This window comes from Carlito syrichta, unplaced genomic scaffold (assembly GCF_000164805.1).
Source record: "Carlito syrichta isolate Samal-C Ts95f unplaced genomic scaffold, Tarsius_syrichta-2.0.1 Scaffold288426, whole genome shotgun sequence".
NCBI classification, from domain to species: Eukaryota; Metazoa; Chordata; class Mammalia; order Primates; family Tarsiidae; genus Carlito; species Carlito syrichta.
The window spans coordinates 28,502-47,304 of record NW_007232522.1 but is presented as its reverse complement, the minus strand read 5'-3'; the positions used below and the strand labels follow the sequence as shown (position 1 = coordinate 47,304).

The 18,803-nt window shown below is 36.5% G+C and overlaps 1 protein-coding gene across 2 annotated transcripts in view; it reads right to left on the bottom strand.

Moving 5' to 3' along the window:
• Window positions 1-255: 255 nt before the first annotated feature.
• MED30 (mediator complex subunit 30) overlaps window positions 256-18,803 on the bottom strand; it is a 21,174-nt gene continuing 2,626 nt past the window's right edge. Inside the window, exons 2-4 of one of the 2 annotated variants that reach the window (XM_008053764.2) lie at window positions 12,528-12,686; window positions 10,359-10,463; window positions 256-643 (exon numbers count right to left, since the gene is read on the bottom strand). In XM_008053764.2, the coding sequence (XP_008051955.1) occupies window positions 548-643; window positions 10,359-10,463; window positions 12,528-12,686 (360 nt within the window). In that variant the 3' untranslated portion in view covers window positions 256-547. The remainder of the gene's footprint in view (window positions 644-10,358; window positions 10,464-12,527; window positions 12,687-18,803) is intronic. The other variant, XM_021710313.1, reaches the window with a different exon arrangement.

Sequence of the window (18,803 nt, the reverse complement as noted above, 5' to 3'; positions counted from 1 at the left end):
AAAAAAAAAAAAAAAAAAAAAAAGAATATGTTAAAAGTCATCTTTACCTACTTATTGAAATATTCAACTTAACTATTTTCTCATTGTAACTGGTTTGGAACTAACACAGAATTTTAAAAATTGAGCTGAAAGGGTAACTTATATCTTTAATTTTAATTGATTTATATACAGATTGACTGTACTTGATATTTTTATCTGCAGAAATAATCTTTAACTTTCTTCTAAAAGGGTAATTGAAATAAGCAAAGCCACTGATCAAATTAAAAAATTTATTTACAAACTTTGTTTTCCTTTTAAAAAAACAATTAGTCAATTCATGAAGATAAACCAAAACACAAACTCTATCAAAGTTGTTGCAATAAACTTTCATAGAATCAATAGCCTTAAAAAAAAGTTAATGAATATTTTAATGTAAAAACACAATGTAAAAATAGGGACTTTAGTTTTGGTGACTAAATACAAGCAGATAAATAATCTTCTTCAAAGGGAAAAACAATCTGGGAACCCAATCTGACATGCATGGCAGGAAACTTAGCGCATTGGTGAGTTAGTTTCTCAGGGCCAGCAGGGCGTTCACATCCCAGATCAGGTTCCGTAGCTGATCTACGATTTGCTTCAGCTGCTGATTCTTCTGTTTGAGTTTCTGTAGAAACAAAAGAATTTACCAAAAATGTTTCAGGAAATAGGGACCATGATGTTAGAAAACTAAGGTGTCATGAGTTAGGACCCTCATGATCCAGATGGAAATTAAGCTAAACACTCCCGTAGGCAGATGGTCTCAACTCTTTTCTGGCCTTCAATGCTCACTGACAGGCACCCTGAGTTCTAGTTCAGCCAGTAGAGGCCTATGGCACCAGTCTCCACCGCCCTCTACTCCTCCACTTCCACTATCAGAGAAAACCAGCTATATGTTTTAATTGTTGAAGAACCCAAATGCCCAGGATTCCTGAGGGGAGTGTAACCCTAACAGTCAAGGGCACACACTTTGAACAAGTTCCTGAAGTGCTCGGAGACACAGCTCTTCCATTAACTAAACACACAACACTGACCAAATGATTCAATCTCCCTCAGTTTCCACGTCAGTTTCCTCGTCAGTGCCTCAGTTTCCATGTCAGAAAAATTGAGATAATAACTGAATCTACCTCAAGAGTTGTTGACGATTAAATGATCTGATTCCCATCAAGGGTCAGAACTATGCCCAACACATAAGTAACCATTTAACAAATGTCACTGGTAGGCACAGAACATAAACCGTCAATAGAGAAAATGAAGTATAATAAAAACACAATGTCCAGTTCAACTGGTCTTTCGAAAACATGGCGGAAGTCACTGCCTGAAGCATGAAGTGCAGGTTTGTAACTCTCAATACTGAAGACAGAATGGCACAGCACCAAGTCAGCCTCCCTCAACACCGAGATGTGCTGAGTGCCTGGATGTGCATGGGTGAGTCTCTGCACCTCTACACCTGGCTCCTACTAGACAGTGATTACAGACTTCTTCTTAAGCATCCTTTCTTCAAATCCTAAGTGGTAAATGTCTGCTTAGATAAAGCAAGAAAAAGAGTGAATTTCTACTCAGTGTGTTTACTAGATATAAAAATAAATAATAACCACTACTCAATAACCTTTTAGAAAGATAACATTTGGAAATAATTAGATAATTTTAAAGATATTATACCAAAATACTTCCAGATAAATTAGTATATGTTCATTAGAAAGAGGCCTAAAAGTCTTAATTCTGATTTTATTGAAAAGCAAACTAAGGTTAAGTTGCTTGTACACAGAGTTAGAGAGGTAACAGGGAGGGGCTAAAAGGGAAGACCAAGAAACGCTTATTGGTAACAGAAAATCAATTAACAGAGACATTAATGATCTTTAACAATATTCATGAAATTCACATTTGAAAAGAGAGTTACAGTCAGGTAACACACATAATACACATAACCACACAGGACCCAAGGCTTGATACCAAAGCTCATTTTAGCAGTCTTTGGGAAATAGCTACTTAGTCTCCCTGCTCAGTTTTCAGATGATCCATCTTCTTGGTTGTGTCATCATGAGTATGAGGTAGTCAGTTATTTAAGCAGCTGTGTACATCAAACCACAAAATCAACCAGATTCCTGGGAGACATAAGAATGACTAAGCCCACAGTCTTTTTACTGTAAAGAAACTGACCCTTCTTCCAGCAATCAAACATGCAAGCAAAACAGAAACAGGAAAGCTGCTGTATTGGGAGGCAGCAGCCTCAGTGCCATTTCTAACCTTGCCTCTAACTTGCGATTTGAATTTGTTTAAATTCATTCCCCTCAGTTTTCTCATTATGTGGGATTACATAATCTAAGACCCCTACCAGTTGTACTTTGTGCATACCCACATATCAGTTGACAGTCATCACACAAACACGTGATGAAAAACCAGTAAATATGGTTTAGTGAGGCTGGCTTCAAAATGGCCCAAAGCCAGCAGCTCTTTACTACTGCTAAAGTCTAAGACTCAATACGTCAGCTACCACAAAGTCCCTCTCAATTCTAATTTTTCATGAGGGTGGAGAAGAGCTACTGAGTAAGAATAAAATGAAGAAAAAGAAGGTCAGTTAATTTAAAAAAACAAACCTAATTTGAATTAGTAAGTTCTGATGTATCTCAAATATAACTTTCAAAAGTTTCAGAACTTCAGTATCAAGGAGAAAGATGACTAGATGAAGCCCCGGTAAGGCAGATGGCAGAGGAAAACATCAGATCGACAGGCCTCTGACTGCAAAGATCAGCACACAGGGAAGACGCATTATTTGGAGTTTGAAAAGTTGGTCGTGAGTCACAAGAGGAAGGAGAATAATTTGGGGTTGCTGGTGGGGAATGGAGACTCACTGATATTCTTGATTTCAGGAAGAAATAGTATTAAAATGCAGTAAAAAAGGTTAACTGGGCAGCGTGTGGAATGGATTCCCCAAAATACATTCAATAGTGGCAAACCCATATCCATGAGCAGAAGTAACAGGAGGGATTTACTTTTACGAGACAGTGGAGAACCATTCAAAGGCCAAGCCTGGCAAATATGCTCAGTGATCACATTTTCAGCAGAAATTCAAATAATCACTTAGAATCAACACAATTGTATTCTTGGGGGGGGGGGGGGGGCGTTAAACACAGTATCAACACAGGGCTTACAGATGTTTCCCAATATGGTTTCACACTGAAATAAGCACATAGCCTACCAATAAGAGTATTTCCAAAGAATACTTATTTGAAAATATAAATTTTAATATTCTCAAAAAAGCCACATTAATTCTTAAAAAATTAAAGAGCTGAAAACTACAGAATATTTTTAAAGATAATATTCAACTTTAGGCAATAGTAAAAATTTTAAAAAATGTATTATAAGGCTCTTCCATAGTTTTTCTCAAAGACACCACAAAGTTTTAAATAAAAAAAATTAGCATACAAGTAGAATATCTAGAGTCAAAACAAAACTATCAACAGCAAGACTGACAGTTATGCTTATTAGTACTTAAATTGTAAATAAATTTTCATGACATGATATAGGATTTAATATATACAATCTTGCCACTGATTGATTTTAACAGAGGTTGACAGCTGCTATTTTCAAAATCCATCAGCTGTGCCTAATTTGCTACATTAACAGGTGAATGTGTAAGTAGAGTAGATATTTTTAAAATGTTTATGCTAAGTCATCCCATGTAATTTAATATTCATATAAAACCTGTGACACTTGATCAGAAATGCTTTAATTCGTCAATACATGGACTCAATTATATGTCAACCCTATTGTAAATACTGCCCACTTATCTTTTCAATTTCATTTTGCCCAAGAAAATAGCTGTAAAGCAAAATAAAACTCATTTTGGTGTCACCAAAAAATATAGTCTCAAACAAATATTCATTATTTACTTGGGTATCTGTTTAAGGATTCCAGAATATATGAAGAGAAAATGGAATGTACTTAAATAAACCAAAAAACCTGACTATTAAAAACTGGCCATTTTGCTAGTGTGCCTCCAACTTTCATGGCACTATGGTATGAGTTGGCAGAAACCAGACAGACCATAAAGACTAAACAGTAAACACACCATCAGCATGTTGTTCTGTACAATTTCAAGTACACAATGACACAGGAATATTTTTAAAACGATGAAGTGAGGGTTAACTGAGGGATATGTAAGTATACCTATTTTATGTAGCTTATGTAGAATAAAAATGCATTGTAATAAAATTCTGCATGTTTATAATTGAATGTAAGAAATATAAATTTATTAATGATTATATAGATCCATAAAGCAACTTAGTTACTTCATGCAACCACATGCCAAGCCACAAAAGAAATCTTTCCCCCAAAACCTAAAAGAATGGAAAAAACAAACAAGAAAACAAAAATCCCTGTCAATCATTTCAAAATGTGTTCTTCTTTTTGTTTAATAGTGCCTCTTAGTATCCCACCACAAGACATAGCTATTATTAAAAATTGGTCCTTTTTGTACTCAATACCAAAATAGGTAAGACGTTTTCCGAGTTTTACTGTTACTAAGATTCTGCAAACTTAAAACTATCATCTACTAACTGCATGAACTGAAAAAAAGCACCCCATATTTGCATAAGAATGTGCACTGATTAACATAATAAAGGGAAGACAAAAATTTATGAATGCAGATATTTATAAATACTTATCAAATCAAATCAAGGAACTTTTTATTTTTTAATAATATCCATGTGATTAAATAATTAAATTAGGGAATTTTATCCTCTACACAGCTATTTAAAATAAACAGTTTTCACAGAAACACTCTCAGCTGTGTGTGCCATTAAGACAAAGAAAAAAAAAAATCGATGGATCATGAGCTCAATATTTTTAAAAATTTCAATCATATTTTTAATCCTAAATTCTAGGAAAGAGAAACAGCATGTGAAGAAGTTCGAAGAATAAAGGCCATGAAATGAGTACTTTCCCATGGCACTCAAGAGAAGATACTTTCCTTTTGAGTTGGAGTCTCACTCTGTCACCCAGACTGCAGTGCAGTGGCCGCTCCCGGTCACCGCAGCCTCGACCTGCTGGGCTCCGGTGATCCTTCCGCCTCAGCCTTCCCAGTAGCCGGAATTACAGGCATGCGCTACCACGTCCGGCTGATTTTTTGATTTATTGTAGAGATGAGGTCTCGCTGCCCAGGCGGGTCTCGAACCCGCGGGCTCAGGCAATCCACTCACCTCAGCCTCCCAAAGACGCGGGATTACAGGCTGAGCCACCGAGCCCGGCTCTGAATTATCTTTTTAAAACATCTAAATTAATTCTTTCCTCTTTGTAATAACCTTCAGTTTGCTATCATGTTAACTAAAACATATTTTATCCTGAAAAAGCACTTATAATAGATGCAAGTGGTTTAATCAAAGAAAGAGATCTCAAATGTCCAAGGTGTAAATGGGAAAACAAAATCTAAAATACTGACTTTTATTCCATAAACAGACAAACTTTCAGAAACACTATCTATTTGGTGTATTGAAATAAATCTGCCCCAGACAAACACTGTGGACTAAATACATGTGTTTATCTCTTCTTTTTCTCAAAGCCCTAATAAAAATGGCAAGAGAGGAATGAAAAAGCTATAAACCCATATGGAGAGATATGATCAGAAGGAAGACAACAGCAGGTACAAGGTGGTAAGTTTTAAGGTGAAAAGTAAAGAAGAGGTGGTCACTGACTCAGTAGAGAGAAGGAGACAGCCGGGGGATGCCCCTGATAACAGAGCTTACCCACTGTGAAGAACCAGAGGCAGGGGCCATGGCAAAGACACCAGGGGAGGCCTGGAGGAAAATGGAGGGATGGCTGAAAGGGGACCACGTGCCTCATGGACTCTTCGAGAGTGCTCTTCACTCCTGACCAGTGGGCAGTCAAGAGCCTTCTCCTCCTGCCCTGTCCTGCCCCTCAGGGAATAGGAGGTTGGCTGCCTGTGAAACAGAACCACAACTGCTGTGGGGTCAGTAGCACCAGCATAGAAGGCAGAGCTGAAAACGGGGAGTGTGCCCCTGAACTCTGGGCCCCCAGGACACTTCTTCCACCTACCATGCTTCTAGAAAGACAGGAGAGTATCTCCTCCTGTAGGGCACTGGAAGAGTCTTCTCTGAAGAAAAACTGATAGCAAGGGATCCCCCAAAGAAAGAAGTCAACCTGCTTGCCAAAGTCAACTCATAGTGCCTCCAATGAACTCTGGTGCCTTACTCTGAGATAAAAATACTCCCATTTAAGCATCAGATGTTCATCAGATTTGTCAGAGAATTCATTTAGAAAGGCAACAAAACAAAATGGGTGGACAAACTATGGCCCATGACTTGGCTTTTAAGGACCACAAGCTAAGGATGTCCATAAAGCTGAAAATACTATCTGGCCCTTTAAAGAAAAAGTTTCCAAAACTGTATATAGAAGATCATGAAAAAATGCCTTAGATCTCCAAGGAAAAGAATTCACAGTGTGGAAGTTTATAGCCAACAAAGCCATCAACTACACAGATTGTGAGGACTCAACACTCAAGTTCCCGCATTCCTAAAAGAAGCCACTGATACATGAACACACGTTACCAACCAGGGAGAAAACCAATGAGGAAGACATGAGACTGAGGAAACAGTGGACCCTACAGAATGGGGGAGGAAACCGTCAGGGCTAAAGAGCAGGCCCAGGGAATGTCAGATCCAGATCCTGGATAAGGATGTGGGAGAGTAGGCAAGAACCAAGAAATCATTTGGCAACTCTGACCATTGTGGAAAGTTACTGAGAGTCTGCCCTGGGCACATAAAAAACTCACCAAGATTTTAGAAAATGAAAGAGGTCATTATTGCCTCCAGAAAAACAAAAAATTATCTGGCCAAGGCAATGTAACCCTAGTTTACTATGTGGCTTAGCAATCATCAATATTTATGAGGCCATAATTATATAAACACAGAATATTTACTGAACTCAAGTTATAACTGCACTGAAAGGTTTAGGGGAAAAATTATGCAGGTGAGTCAAGGAGAGGCTGTAAAAACTAACTCCTCCTGTAGAGAAGGAAGTCCTTTTATACATTACATCTTTTGTATCCATTATAACCTTCACCTAAAATTCACAAAGCTCCAGCTCAACAGCTGTTAAGATTTTTAAAATGACACACTCTCAAAGTCAAAGTATTATCATACTCTGATTATATAAAAGGTCTTTCCTTTTTCTTTTCTTTTTCTTATTTTTGAGTCTCACTCTGTTGTCTAGGCTGGAGTGCAGTGGCATACTCACGGTCACCCCAGCATCGACCTGCTGAGCTCTGGTGATCCTTCTGCCTCAGCCTTTCAAGTAGCTGGAACTATAGGCATGTGCTACCACATCTGGCTAATTTTTTGATTTATTGTAGAGACGAGCTCTCTCCATGTTGCCCAGGCTGGTCTCAAACCCACGGGCTCAGGCAATCCTTTTGCCTCTGCCTCCCAAAGTGCTGGGATTACAGGCTTGAGCCACCACCTAAAAGGTCTTTTCATTTTTATAAATGACGTTATTTCTAAACCATTGAATTGGACAAAAAAGAAATAGGAACTTAGCTTAATGAAATGAAACATATGAGGGAGGTTCCCCCCCCAAATGGAATTATCTTTTGGAGGGCAGGCTCCTTATAGGACAGGCGCCTTATAGGAACTCATTGATATCAATGTACCAGCTAGCATTGTTTCAGTGAATTTTCTTGGAGACTCTTTCACTGTGTTTGCCCAATTCAGGACGGGTGATTTACATGAACAATGTGTAAACTGCACTGAGTGTTCAGCAGTTTTTGACCAAAAATGGCATGACCACTATACCCTACCCTCCCTATTAACTCAATCTTGCCCTGGGTGACTTTCTTCTGCTTCCCTGGATGAAAAAGTTCTCAAAGGGAAATGTTTTGCCAGTGTGGAAGAAGTGAAACAAAAAATGGCACAAGCACTAAAAGCCAATGTTGATGAGTTCAAAAACTGTTTTGAGCAGTGGAAAAAGCATTTCGATAAATGTGTTGCTTCCAATGAAGAGTATTTTGAAGGTGACTGAAGTTTAAATATGTAAGAATAAATATACAATTTTTTACAAATGAATTCCATTTTTTGGGTATCCCCTCATATATAAAAAACTATCTTTCTGAATTTATGTAGCTATATTTTTTTCCAAAATATTAAAAAATCCCCTATGGTAAAGAGCAAACTATATTTGCAATATATATGTGGTAAGTTAAAATCAAAGTTACCATTACAATGGTGTTTTATTTATATACATACTGTATTTTACTGTATTTTATTTATGAAGAAAATAATAAGCAGACCATATTCATTGAGTTAATACATATATTATCAACAGAAAATATAACATTTCTTAATAGATGAATGTCACATATAACTGTACTACCAAAGACCAGCTATTTTTTCAAGATCTAAATTAAAAGTCCCCCTCTTCATCCCCTACCAATTTTCCATTGCTAGTTCTTTATTATGATAGTCATCTATTCTTATCATGTTTGCTGGAAATAATCTTCTAAATCTGCATTTTACCTTTTAAAAAAGTTACAAAATTCTAATCTACAAACTCTGTTCATCTTTTTACTTTCTCCTGAGTTTTAAAATACATTTTTCTTATAATTATCCGAGGTCTTATGTTCAACTCTGAAATTCATTTTGATATATGGTATATTGTAAACCCTAGTTTAATTTCACCCCCAAGCTTTCTATTTTTAAAGACTAATTTTCCACACAATCTCTCTTCTGTCATGTTAAATTTTTATATGCAATAGGAAGGCTGTTTTTCTTACCAATCTGTCTATTATGCCAGTATTACATGTTTAGTTACTGTTTTTATAATATGCTTAATATTACATTTTAATTTTAGAAGCAAATAATTCTGCTTTATTACTCATATTTATTAGAGCTTTCTCTGATAGCAAGATATACTTTTAAGAAAAAAATGCCATTTGGATTTGTTTTTTGATTGAATTTGTATAAAATTCTATTTTTGCTTGCTTTCAAGAAAAGTCTTACTAGGATTTAGATTGTTACTGTATAAAAAATATGAAGTAGTAAAGATTGTTATTTTTATAATATTTATAGCTCTCTCAAAAACTTTGTGTTCCTTTAATTATTCAGAGCTTCTTTTATGTATCTTAATAAGTTTATTCACATATATCATTGACATAATTCCTTTGTACTTAATATTTATTATTGCAATAGTGAATAGAATATTATACTCTAATTGGTTTCCAGCATTGTAAGGGCATGGGATCAATCTTGTATTAGATCCTTTTATGGAACTCTTAGACTCTAGCTACTTGTCAACTCAGTACTTTGGAGCATTCTAACAAGCTTGTACATAACACTGTAACTCCTGTTTTCCAACATTTATCTGTTTCTTGCCTTTGTTTACTGACTATCACTTCTATAATAATATTAAACATAGTGGTGTAAAGCATCTTATTTTATGCCTGTTTTTAACAGGAATAATTTTATGTTTTAACTGTATGAAAAATACTGCCTATTTATCTAAAATAAAAAGGTTTTTGAAAAACAATTACCTGGTTAATGGTTTTAAATGCTCTTTGAATCAGCAACCAGTATTGAATTCTACCAAGTATCTTTTAGATATGTGAGAACATTTTTTTTTTCCAATGCAGCCTATTGACATTATGTATTATGTATGAATTGAATTATCCTCATATACTTCAGAAAGCTCTCTTTGGCTGTGGCAAAATTCTACTAACTAGAATTAAGAATCTCAGGAGGGGGTGATCTGTACTCGTAAGTGGAAGAGTAAGGCTGGTGGTTTTATTCACTGTGCTATTCCCATCAGCTTTTGAGAAGCTAGGGCCATGTTTCCACCACAGAATGAACCAACAATGTTTCCTATTTCTGGTTCATGAAAACTATCTGAACATATTTTTGAAAGTATCAGCAATAAATACATTTCAGTCAGAAACTTTTTGGTTGGTTGGGGTAGGATAATGCTTTGATAACTCTCAATTTCTTATTCAGGTATTGAGACACTTCCTACTTGTACACTTTTATCATTTGCTGCTCCAAATATGCTAAAGCAGAAAGGTAGAATTCTGCCTAGAAAAGCAGAAGGAAATGGTTTTCTGAGTGCCTAGAGAGCTCTCCAAGAGCTTTAGCGAAAGAAATTTGCAATTTCTCTTCTGACTATTCAGACAGCATTTCTGCTTACCTTTTAGTTCTTGGCTGTATTCTAAATAGGTTAAGTTTGCCACAAAAACAACTTCATGTAATTCTGCAACTCAAATTATGTTTTAGAGTTACATTAGACTCCCTAGCAATTTCTATCAATGACTAAAACATAAAACGTCCAGACAAATAACTTACTTTATTGACTTCAGCAATTTCCCGCCTCTCTTCACAAGCAAAACGTGGTGGGCCAGCTCGGTCGCCATTCTTGGAGCCATCTTCTTCCACATATGGGATAAGTTGCTGGGAGTGATGGACACAAGTTAAAGGTCAAAAACAGGATGAAAATTTTCTAATTACACTGGTTATAGAGAACGCATCAGACAGAGTTCATTTTTATATACTTTTTTTTCATTAGTATAAACGTAAATTTCAATTCTGGTGATGTCGAAAAAAAGACAATTGGCTATTAGCTATTCAATGGTCTCTACACATTGCCATTCCAGGTTTGTTTTGCAAAAGAGCCTCCATAACATTGACTGTCACATATAATTAATACTTTACTCATTCAATTAGCAAATATTTAACAGCCAGACACTGAGTGAGACACTGCAAAAATAATGCCAAATAAGATTCCTGCACTGAAGAGATTGATAGTCCACTGAGATGGACAAAACAGGCTTTCCTTCATGTGTACGAGAAAGAAAAGAACTTCATGGATGTACACTATATAAATGTTATTAACTTGCAATATCTTCAGCGTCTATGCAAATTTCTACATGTCTTAACTTCAGTTGTAAGAATGTTTTTTTGTAGGGGAAACAAATTTAGAGACCAATGAAGCTTCCAGCAGAATTATAATTCACTCTGTATGGCTAGTGATGAAATGTATTTGATGGAGCCCCTGGTAAACGTGACCTACTTCAGGAATCATCTAGTCTCTACTACCTTATGCTACCAAGGCAGGAACAGGCCAATAGGAAATAATAGGTAAAAATAAAAGCCATTAAGCTGAACTTCTTTGGTTCCTGGGGCAAAAATAAACTTATTCACATCTACATTCTCCTTTCTTCCTTTCCCCCTCCCAACAGAGCTGGCCTTCCTCCCGAAGACGATTAGCCCACTCCCATCTTCCTTATATAGCCCTCCTTTCCCCACCTTTCCCTATAGCTTTCTTCCTTTTTCATCTAAATATGTTCCAGTCTCTTCCATTTGGAGGGAAATCCCCAGACCCTCGAGTCCATCCCTCCTTCCATCTACTGCTTTCCTCTCTTTTTATCTGAGTCTCCTGAAAGACTGACACCCATCTGCAGGGTACATCTCCTTCTGTCCTATTCCATCTTCACCCACCGCTACCGTTTCACTGAAGCTCTGCTCACATACGGCAACAATTGTTAACCAGCAAAGTCTCCTGGAAAGTTTACAGTCCTTCTTTCATCTGACAATGCTGACCACTGTGATTCTTCCTCCCACATCTTTGGCCCCTTTTTTTCAGGCTCTTTGGCAGTTTATACTTCTCTGTTCATCTCTCACACACTGATCACTCAAAAGGGAAGCAGTAATCACTCAAAAGGGAAACACTAATCACATGAAATAGTCCTTCACATGTAGTGAGAGGACAATCCAGCAAACCCAGCTATCTTGGGTGGCAGATATATCACTTGTCAACAGGAAACGGCCACCTATAGAAACATCCTATAGCTAATTAGCCAAATACATACAACCCGAGATTAAATTTAGAGAATGTATTTTAAAAATATAGTGATTCCACTGGGCTAAGTATCAAATCTAAATTAATAATGAAAAATCATCTTTTAGCTATAAAGCACTTTCATAAAACCACCTTAAAAGTATTTTATGATACTATTAAAACTCCTACTGAAAATCATGCTACTGATTTAATTAAAAGACGACATTGACAACAATGATAAAAATTGCCACAGACAACCATTTGCTCCCAAAACAACAAATCCCTCTAAGCCTGGATGTCCAAGTCTTCAAGCAATTATTAAGGTGGAATAAGAGTAGAAATTCTATGCATGTTTATTATATTTTCATCTTCTCTGGTCAAAAGTAAAAGCTACAAACTTCAAAATCTGAAAATATTGCTAAAATAGGAGAAAGAGAGAAAAAAATCACAAACATCTTGACCTCCTACATCTTATGTTCCTTCTCCCTCTACCACAAAACCCACCTCTACCAGGAAGGGGTCCATGTCTCCACAGTTCTCAATGCATTGTCATAGACCCACCTCTACTGGGAAGGGATCAATGTCTCCACAGTTCTCAGTGAACTTGTCATAGACCCATCTCTACTGGGAAGGGGTCCATGTCTCCATAGTCCTCAATGCATTTGTCATAGACCCACCTCTACTGGGATGGGGTCCATGCCTCCACAGTTCTCATTGCATTTGTCGTAGACCAGCCGCAACTTCCTGAAGAGAATGGACAGCTGGCGAAGGTGATCCTGCAGCTTTGTGAGCCGGTCTTGGTAGGTCCCCGTGTGGTAGGTGACACCATTTGGCAACTTATTGGGTAAAACAGAACAACAAACATATACAATGATGAAAATCATGATTTTCTGTAAGTTAGGCTAACATGCCACCATTTTAAAAGGCTGCATAAAAGCAAACTGTTTCTCACCACTAATCAGGTGCAGTTTTAAGAATTTAAGAGTAATGCGTACTCATTTTTGGCAACTGAGCATACTGCTTTCGTGCTGTAGAACACCCTAAAAAACTTTAAGCCCCCTGACCAGTTGAAACATCTTTTCCCTTTAATTTTTGAAGTATACTTTACAAAAGAATTCACACTTTTAATATTACTATTATATAAGTGTAACTGCTAAACTTACTCAAGAAATTAAAAGCAAAATACAGTTTAAAAAAGTGAAGCTGAGAATATTTTAGTACAAGAAAATGAAAAATATGCAACTACTTTACACAAATAGTCTCAAAATACCTTAACTATGATAAGATAATTAAGAAGCTTAAGGCATACATTAAATTAAAAGTTGTCACTCAAAGTTTTACTTACAAAAAAATGTAATGACAGGAGATATGGGTGCAATGTGTACTTGAATATCAAAATAAATTATTACAAGTTGCTTCTATGATCATAACTTCATCTTGGATGTTTATATACTTTTAATTCAGGAATTTTATCAAAAGAAGCCAGAAGTACATATCGAAATGATGACAATACTACAGGCCAACAACATTGACTATTACTTTATTTAGAACTTAAAACTAAATACGTACCTCCTGTGCGCTGCTGAAACTCATGAAAAAAACTTTCTCTGTACACATTTGCAATATTTTATTCTTATAATTTAATTTGTGGAATCATCCTATATTTGACTCAAGAATATGTATACAGTATCATGTGTTCTAGTATTCAGGTGTTTTCATTTATAGGAGTTCACTTATCTTGGGGATTAGAATTGTGATTTTAAATCAAGGCACCATCTACTATCTAATAGCTAGCAGATCAGTCCAGTCTTTCTAGACTTCAGTTTACCCTTTCTTTCTTACATTTTTCTAAACAGACAAGTTAGAAATGTAAGGGGGGAAAAAAAAGCATGACACAGTGCTTAGAAAGAAAAGATGCAATCATTAAAACCATAAGCAGGAAAAAGACTGGAAAGGCCTATGCATAGTGGATGAAAGATGCAGACGGTAAATAGACTTGAATAATTTATTTCCTTATTTCTCTCATTTCCAAATTTCCTGTAATGTAATGGCTTATGAGTTACGGAGACAGGTCTACTGAAATTTTTTGAAGTGAGATATTATTAGGATTTTCACAAGTTTTCAAGTATTAAAACACTCTACAATGACTCCAAGAAATGTGATAAAATACCAAAGGCTGAATTAGTCAAAACATTTAAAAGGGGGAAGGCATTAAGAGTTAACTCCCCAATGCAATGTAAGATTTGTCCTCAAGAACTCTCAATTTATGAACCTGCACAAACACTAACAATGCAGAGAAAAGTTTAAACGGGCCCTGCTTTCTCATTAGGTGCTAACAAGGAGCACGATGGTGATGTCTTCCCCATAGAAACACTCTGCTTTTACACTTTGCCACATTTTCTGCTTAGTGACGACAGGAACTTAGACTCATGTCACCATACTTAGTATATCACAACACAGTAGGTCTTAAGGTATAGACGGAATTATTTTATCTCAGTTGGCTATTTTACCCATAAATCTGTACTCAAAATTCATTAAGAAGTATGCATCAGCCGGGCTCGGTGGCTCAGCCTGTAATCCCGCGTCTTTGGGAGGCTGAGGTGAGTGGATTGCCTGAGCCCGTGGGTTCGAGACCCGCCTGGGCAGTGGGACCTCATCTCTACAATAAATCAAAAAATCAGCCGGGCATGGTAGCGCGTGCCTGTAGTTCCGGCTACTTGGAAAGCTGAGGTGGAAGGATCGCCGGAGCCCCGCAGGTCGAGGCTGTGATGGCCGGGAGCGGTCACTGCACTCCAGTCTGGGCAACAGAGTGAGACTCCAACTCAAAAAAAAAAAAAAAAAGAAAAAAGAAGTACGCATCATGTAAAAGAACTCTTGATAAGCACCATCATAAATGAAAACAAAATGCTTTTGAAATGCAAAGAATCACGCTGCTCAAATGTGCTAAATTAGTAAGTTTAGAATTTTGTTTTTATATAGCACAACACTAGTTTCTAAAAGAAGGGAATGGTGAATGCATTGAAAAAAATTACGACACACCTTTCATGTGTCCTTATTGTTCTAGAAGGTGGGGTAGAGCAGTGAAAATGAGGATGAGGTCCCCATCCCACAAAGTGTTCATGCTAACAGGGCCTGAGAGCCCTTAGTGTGCACTTGAGCTGTTCAGCTGGAAAGCTCATTCACAACCACCTCACTCATGAATATGGGTGAGACACCATAAATATATCATCACACTAGACACTAAAAAGGCATTCAATAAACTCAACATCCATTTAAAAAGTAAATTTTAAACACGATAAAAAATCCCCAATGCGATCAAATACATGAGTCTCAGTTAAAAAGTGAGCACCATGATTAATGTGGAAACATTAGAAGCATTGCCACAGGGTTCAGAAATAGAAAAGGATGTCTACTAAGAACACTAATTCTACATGTGAACTCTGTTTCACAGGCACTGGCCAATGCGATTAGAGAAGAAAAAGGTGGGGGTGGGGAGGAAACATTAAAAAGAAAGTAGCATCAGCATAAAAATAATATGATAAAGTGTTACTAAAAGTAAAATAACTCAAAGAGCTAGAAACAAAAATAATCAAGAGAAAGCAACAGCTTTGCTTTTATCTGTAAAAACAAACGAAAACATGGGAAGAGAAGAAGACCTCATTTAAAATAGCAACAAAAAAGTAAAATATCTAGGAATAAACTTTTAAAATCTCAAGACACAAATGAAAACTTAAAATATGAGGAAACAAAAAAAGGATGTTCTATGCTCTTGGTTAGTAAAACTCAGTATCATAATGATGTTGAGTCTTTCTAGATTGAACAAGTATAATAAAAATGCTAACAGGTTTTTTTCTTAGACTTAAACAAGCTGATTCTAAAGTACATATGGAAAAATAAGCAAGAATAACTAAAGCAATTCTGAAAAATAAGTATAAATATATTATAAAGCCTCAAAAAGTATTAAGTTTTGTATTAATACATAAAAGACAGGTAGCTACGTGGAATAGAACATCCAGAATGATTTGTATAAAGGCTACCTGAAGTCAATGGAGGAGGAAAATTCAACTAACTTTGAAAAAAGTAAGGTTAGGGACATATTTCACACATTTTAATAGGATAAATTCTATAAGAACCAAAGTTTTAAATGTAAAAACTGGAAACAACAACAGTGAATTCTTGATTTTGAAGTGGGGAAGGCCTTCCTAACGAGGCATAAAACATAGAAGCCTAAAAGACTGATAAATTCAACTATTTTCAAAATAATGCATAGCAAAAACTACCATTAACAGAGCCAAAGGTAAAAAAACAGACAAGGCTGGGGGGGGTGAGGGGGGAAAAATAGCTGCCAAGATGTGTCACACAGAGCAGGTTTCTCTAATATGTAAAGAACTAAATCCTAGAAATTGGGGAGGGGGTTAAAAAAAGGTCAAAAAAAAAAAGGTAGAAAACTGGGCAAATAATATAAGCAAGCATTTAGCAAATATAAATGATTCATAAATATTTTAAGGAATACTCAAGCTCAATCAAAGTAGGAGAAATGGAACGTGGAATTTTCACCTATCAAGCAACCAAAGATTCAAAAATATATAACTCACTGTGTTGGTCTTAGGACATGGTCGCATAAACTAGTACAGTCTATGTGAAGGGCAATATATCTAATTAAAAAGCACATGACTATTTCTAAAACTTTTTCCCACAAGTATACTTGCATATCTGTGTAGGAGTTATTTGCTGCAGCCCAAATGAGATATTAAAAGCAGACTAAATGTCTTCACTAGAGAACTGGTTTAATAGATTACAGTATTTCCATTCAGTGAAAACTATACATATAAAAAGAAAAAAGTGAGTATTTTCTGTATGGAAATGAAAAAAAAAACAAAATAGAATGGGAAAAAAGCAAGGTACAAAATGGTATGGATACCATTATCTGTGTAAAAAGGGAGAAGTTAAATAATCTACAAAAATATCTTCAATATGTATGGAATATCTGGAAGGATATACACAAATAGTGGGAGAGGGATTAAGTACCTAGCAGATAGGGGCCCGAGAAAAAATATTCACTAAAATTATTCCTGAATTCCGAATGCATTAAGTACTCAACAAATAAAACAAAAGATTCAAAAGATAATAAATAGAACCAAAGCAATGCTATCTTTCACAGGGAATCTTAATCTGGAATTTAGGGATACTTGGGGAGACATGATTTAACTCCATTTTTTCAGAACATATGTGTACCTGCATTTTTCTCAGAGGAGAATCCAGTCTTTATCAGACTCTCAAGCTGCTAAAGGACACTGGCCACGTAGAGAGTCACTTCTCTAAATCAAATCCTTAAAAATCATCTTGGCAGCTGGTACTTATGATGCTTTACCCTTACAGATTAATAACACATTGAATAATTTCTAAAATTTGAATACTTGAAAAAAATGTATTAATAACTAGGTTATATGTAGTTAAGAGTATCATGTTTGTATCACCTCTTCTTTCAACATTTCGGAAATACATTATTATTGTCATTTCTGTCGATTATAATATGACTCCAAAGGTTTTAGATTAATCAGACCACAACATTCACAAAATAAAAGGCACACAAGTACCTACTATAGCTCCTTACAAATTGGCTTTGACTATATGTCCACCTGTAATCTAGTTATTGATGATACTTTTTGAAGTTTAGTCCTTTCTGTATAGAATAGAGATCTGTATGAGGGGGAACACTCAAAAAACTGAAATTTATTTGTAAAATTGTGTATTTATTCTTACATGTTTAAACATCAGTCACCCTCAGAGTACTCTCTGTTTGATGTAATATACCTATCAAGATGCTTTTTCCACTGCTCAAAAGTTTCTGAACTTGTCAATTTTGATACCCTTTAGTGTTTCTGTCGTTTTTTGTTTCACCTCTTCCACATGGGCAAAATATTTCCCTCGGAGAAATTTTTCAACCAGGAAACACACACACAAAAAAGCCAGTTACTCAGGGTGAAATCTGGTGAACAGGGAGGATAGGACACGGTGGTCATGCTGCTTTTTGGTCAAAAACTGAACACTCAGTGTGGTTTATACATTATTTGTGTAAATCATCCATCATGAAATGGGCTAATGCACTGAAAGAATCTCCAAAAAAAAAAAAAATTCACTGAGGCCAAACGGAGCCTCTTATAACAATGCTTGCTGGTACACTGATGCCGATGGCTTTCTAGAACACTTAGGGGAGAAAGTCTGTTCTACAAGGGGACCACCCACTACAATATAATTCTGGTTTTGAGGGGGATTCCCTTCATATTATATCCCTTTTAATAATATGCATTGACACCAAATTGCTTAAAAAGGTCATTAGGAAGAACTACTAGTCATATGTGATGTTGAATAATCTACTTCTCTTTTTAAGCCTTAATTGTTTCCTTAACTGTAAAATAGGAATACAAGTACTTATAAAGGCCAGGCATGGTGGCCCAAGCCTGTAATCCCAGCACTTTGGGAGGCTAAGGTGGAAGGACTGCCTGAGTCCATGGGTTCAAGCCTGGTCAACTTGGCGAGACCTCATCTCTTCAAAAAATTAGCCAGGTGTGGTAGTGCGCACCTGTAGTTCCTGCTACTTTGAAGGCTGAGGTGGAAGGATCACCTGAGCCTGGCAGATCGACACTGGAGTGGCCGCGAGCATGCCACTGCACTCCAACCTGGGTGACGGAGTGAGACTCCAACTAAAAAAACAACAACAACAAAAAACAAAACAAAAGAGTACTTACTAAAAATGCTTCTAGGTCAGGCTCGGTGGCTCAGCCTGTAATCCTGCGCCTTTGGGAGGCTGAGGTGAGTGGATTGCCTGAGCCCACGGGTTCGAGACCCGCCTGGGAAACTTGGTGAGACCTCATCTCTACAATAAATCAAAAAATTAGCTGGGCATGGTAGTGCACACCTGTAGTTCCAGCTACTTGGAATGCTGAGCGGAA